The sequence below is a fragment of the Mus pahari genome, chromosome 14, assembly GCF_900095145.1.
Source record: "Mus pahari chromosome 14, PAHARI_EIJ_v1.1, whole genome shotgun sequence".
Lineage (NCBI taxonomy): Eukaryota > Metazoa > Chordata > Mammalia > Rodentia > Muridae > Mus > Mus pahari.
In genome coordinates, this window is record NC_034603.1 from 54,735,880 (window position 1) to 54,740,482 (window position 4,603).

The 4,603-nt window shown below is 43.9% G+C and overlaps 1 protein-coding gene across 1 annotated transcript in view; it reads right to left on the minus strand.

The window, feature by feature from the left end:
• The window catches only part of Prr11 (proline rich 11), an 18,320-nt gene that overhangs the window by 813 nt on the left and 12,904 nt on the right, over positions 1 to 4,603 (minus strand). Inside the window, exons 8-9 of the mRNA XM_021213786.2 lie at positions 3,783 to 3,842; positions 3,597 to 3,693 (exon numbers count right to left, since the gene is read on the minus strand). Coding sequence (XP_021069445.1) covers positions 3,597 to 3,693; positions 3,783 to 3,842 — 157 coding nt within the window. The remainder of the gene's footprint in view (positions 1 to 3,596; positions 3,694 to 3,782; positions 3,843 to 4,603) is intronic.

The following is a 4,603-nucleotide window of genomic DNA, read 5'->3' on the forward strand; positions in this document are numbered from 1 at the left end:
GCAGCCATTCCTGAGCTGAATGCCTTTGATCCCAGAGGGGAAGGGGGAGGGGGAGGGGGAGAGGGAGAGAGAGAGAGAGAGAGAGAGAGAGAGAGAGAGAGAGAGAGAGAGAGAGAGAAAACAAAACCAAATTCCAGTGGTTGAAGATTTTGCTCAAAGTTGAGTGCTTGCCAAACAATTATAAAGCCCTAGGTTTGGTCCTCAGCTTAAAAAAACCAACCAACCAACCAACCAACCAAGAAAAATGAATTCATTGTAGACCAGCCCCTCTACGGTCAAATCTGTCACCTGTGGCTGGGTGCACACTCTAAGAAGACTTGCTTTACAGTTAATGGAAGTGTAGGAGCTGAATGGAAAAGGCTGCTAACATTTTTTTTTTTTTTCAAGACAGGGTTTCTCTGTGAGACCCTGGCTGTCCTGGAACTCACTCTGTAGACCAGGCTGGCCTTGAACTCAGGGATCCACCTGTCTCTACCTCCCAAGTGCTGGGATTAAAAGTGTGTGCCATCATGCCTGACCTCTTTAACAATTTTTACTACATATCTTCTTACTAAGTAGGTTTGGGGTTTTTGTTGTTGTTGTGGTTGTTGTTGTATTGGTGCCTATTTCCATGATTCCCAGAAAATTGTACTAGTTATGGGGTAGGGCAAGGGTAGCAGGGTGCCAGGCTAATAGAGGAAGGAAGTGCCTAAGGCCTCTGTGAGGGTCCTCCCTTCATCTCAGGAGGCTGTGTTGCTTCTGTTCCATGGGAAGAAGGAACTACAGTGTTCAAAGCCACATATCCAGCAACCCCATGTCCTAGCATCCCAGCAGAGGAGGCAGAAGATGGCTTCTAGTCACAGATTCAGCAATACAGGCGATCAGGAAGATAACTAGGCAAACTAGTGTGGAAAAGATGCTGTTCACGTGGCTCACCTAAGCAGGTGACAATGAGAAAGATGTCCAACCTTTCCCTGTTAGTGCACAGCCTAACTCCCAACTCCATCCTCATCTGTGGCCTCCATCAAACTCTCTCTAGAGACAGCCTTGCTGTCATTTGTCAGCCTGTTTTATAGGCCATTAGACCCTCAGAGTGGGCTCCAACAAAACCCTTATTCCTTTCCTTAATTCCCTTATGGAATAAGACAATAAGGGATTCTTTGATTCACATCTATACTTTCCACTGGACTGAAAGGTTCAAAACAACAAATCTGGGATTGGAGAGATGGCTCAGTGGTTAAGAATACTGGCTACCTGATACAGCTGTCTCCTGAGAGGCTCTGCCAGATCCTGACCAATACAGATGCAGATGCTCTCAGCCAACCATCGGATTGAGCACAGGGACCCCAATGGAGGAGTTAGGGGAAGGACTGAAGGAGTTAAAGAGGCCTTATCTGGCATCCATGGGAGGAGAGGCCCTTGGTCCTATGAAGGCTTGATGCCCCAGTATAGAGGAATGCTAGGGCGGTGAGGCAGGAGTGGGTGGGTGGGTGGGGGGACACGCTCATAGAAGCAGGAGGAAGGGGGATGGGATATGGTGGTTCAGGTGGAGGGTGGGGGGAACCAGGAAAGTGAATAACGTTTGAAATGTAAATAAATAAAATATCCAAGTTTTTTTTTTTTTAAACAAAACAAAACAAAACAAAACCAACACTGGCTGTTCTTCCAGAGGTCCTGAATTCAATTCCTAGCAACCATAATGTGGCTCACAATTATCTATAATGGGATGTGACGCCCACTTCTGGTATGTAAGCATACATGCAGACAGAGTACTCATACATAAAAAAAAAAAAAATACATACAATAGATATTTAAAAAAAAAAGAAAAAGACAAGCAGATCTGTGTCTGCTTTTGTTAACCATTCTAATCCTGATACTCTAGTACAGTGCTTCCATACAGGAAGTACTTGGTAAATTGTCTCTAAAGGAAATTAAATTATCAAACATTCAATAGCAAAGGGGAAATGTAAAAATGGTGTTTTTATTTTCTTTATAGAATTTGATAATACTAAATAACTAAAGCATTTGCAAAGCAAACAGACTGAAAACTTATCATTCTCTGATTTGTTTATTGTCCTTTTTGCTTGCCTTTGTAGTACTGGAAGCTGAACATAGGGTGTCCCTCATGCTAGGTGGAGAAGGGCTTTATCACTGAGCTCCAGTTTCAGGCTCTTTTGTCTTCTTATTTTGAGACAGCAATTCACCATTGGGGTTCAGGAGTTGCCACACAGGCCATGCAAACATTGGTCTCACTAAGCAAGAATAGTTTATTGAATGCACACCCGAGACTGAATGATCAGGGCCACAAAAATTGACTCGGGTGCCTAAATGTGATAACAGTTTGTTCTTATGGCAGGCTTTTTATAGGAAAAAACAAGTTCAGAAGTTCAGAAGGCATTGTGACTAACCAGACAAAGTAAAGTGGGGTAAGAGGGGTGGTGGACAGGGGAGTTTCACAGCACTGTAAGACAGCAGAGCAGAAGTAATACAACCAGAGGGTTATGACCCTTTAGGAGAATTTTCCAGTGTCAGGTATGGATATTTACTTGTGGGAAGCAGAGTCTGAGAACCTGAACTTAATTTCACCCTATGAGCAAAATAGAGACCAATTAAAAAATAGCCACAGTTATGTTAAAAGGAGCAGGCATCAACACTCACTATGCTACACAGCAAGCCTTCAAGATAATCTGTAGTCTCCTCCGGTCTCAGCCTCTCAAGTATGTTAAGTGTGTACTGACAAGACAGGCTTTTTTGTGTGTATTTTGAAGCTCCTAGCTGAAATTAGGGACTCACTATATATCCCAGGTTGGCCTTCAACTGATGATCCTCCTGCCTCTACTTTGCAAGTACTAGGATGAAAGGTGTGTATTGTCTGGCTTGATTTATTATTATCAATTAAATTTTTTTCTTTTGTTTTCAAGACAGGGTTTCTTTTGTTTTCTTTCTTTACTTCTTCTTCTTCTTTTCTTCTTCTTTTTTTTTTTTTTTTTTTGGTTTTTTGAGACAGGGTTTCTCTGTGTAGCTCTTACTGTCCTGGAACTCACTTTGTAAACCAGGCTAGCCTCAAACTCAGAAATCTGCCTGCCTCTGCCTCCCAAGTGCTGGGATTAAAGGCGTGCGCCACCATCGCCCGGCCAGTATGCACTCTTAACTGCCATACACCCTCCAGCCCCTGTTAGTATTAATTATTGTTACTAAGAGAGCTATATGATGACTCACACTTTTAATCCCAGCACTTGGGAGGCAGAGGCAGGTGGATCTCTATGAGTTTGAGGCCAGCCTGGTCTACAGAGTGAATTCCAGTACAGCCAAGGCTACACAGAGAAATCCTGTCTTGAAAAACCAAGAGAGTGAGAGAGCAAGAGCTACTTTCTTAAAGTAGTGGATCACACCTACTATCCTAAAGCTGAACCAGGAAGATTATGCACTAGAATCAAGTACCTTTGATCCTAAATAAATGAGCTTATTCTCCCTCCCTCTTTTCCTCCTTGCAGTGCCTGACATCCCAGGCCCTCATGCATACCAGGCTACACTCTCAGCACTAATAGAAATTATTTTTCAGGCTAATGGACCAGAGGACTTAAGGTTGGATTTTCGGTTTTCCAACACAGAGTTACCTGAAACTTTCTCCTTAAGGCCCGAGTCATGACAGGAGTGAGTCCAGTTCCTGTATCCATGTTTTCTTTATTGTTAAGAGGGGTCCCACCCGGGCTCCTGGGAAGAAGAGCAGAGCTGGGTTTTATCCGCACGTTCCAGAGTGACTTGGAAGGCATGGGGGTGGGGGGAGAAGCTCTGTCTCTTACCTTTCTACCTGGACTTTCCTCAGCAGCTTCCGGAGATCGAGTTGGCTTTTACCAGGAGTACTGAGAAAAAAAACATAAACATTAACATCCAGACTTCAACACTTCTAAACCAGGTCAATTTTATAGGTTTTTTTTTTTTTTTTTCCCTACATTAAGAAAACAATAGGTTGGGTAGTGTCGGCGCATGCCTTTAATCCCAGCACTCAGAAGGTATGGACAGGTGGATCTCTATGAGTTCAAGGCCAGTCTGGTCTACAAGATGAGTTCCAGGACAGCCAGGGCTACACAGAGAAGCCCTGCCTCAAAAAACCAAAAACCAAAAAAGCCAATAATGATGATGATTAATAATAATAATACTACAAGAAAATAGCAGCAGATGCTGCTTAAGGTCATATACCATATAGCCATTCTTTCTTCTCCTACCCCCACCCATGTAGCTCAGGCTGTTCTAGAATTCGCTATATAGACCAGGCTGGCTTAGTTCTCGGTGACCACCTGCCTCCGACTCCCAAGTGCTGGGGTCAAAGGTGTTTAGAGGTTATTTCAGCACATGGTCTACGGAGGGATGAATGCTGAGCACTGGGGTGCATGTTTTCAATGCTATTACTCGGGAGGCAGAGGCAGATGAATCTCTTCGAGTTCAAGGCCAGCCTGGTCTACATAGTGAGTTCCAAGCCAGTGAGGGCTACATAATGAGATCCTTTTTTAAGAAAGAAAACAAGGGGGCTGGAGAGATGGCTCAGAGGTTAAGAGCACTGACTGCTCTTCTGAAGGTCCTGAGTTCAAATCCCAGCAACCACATGGTGGCTCACAACCATCCA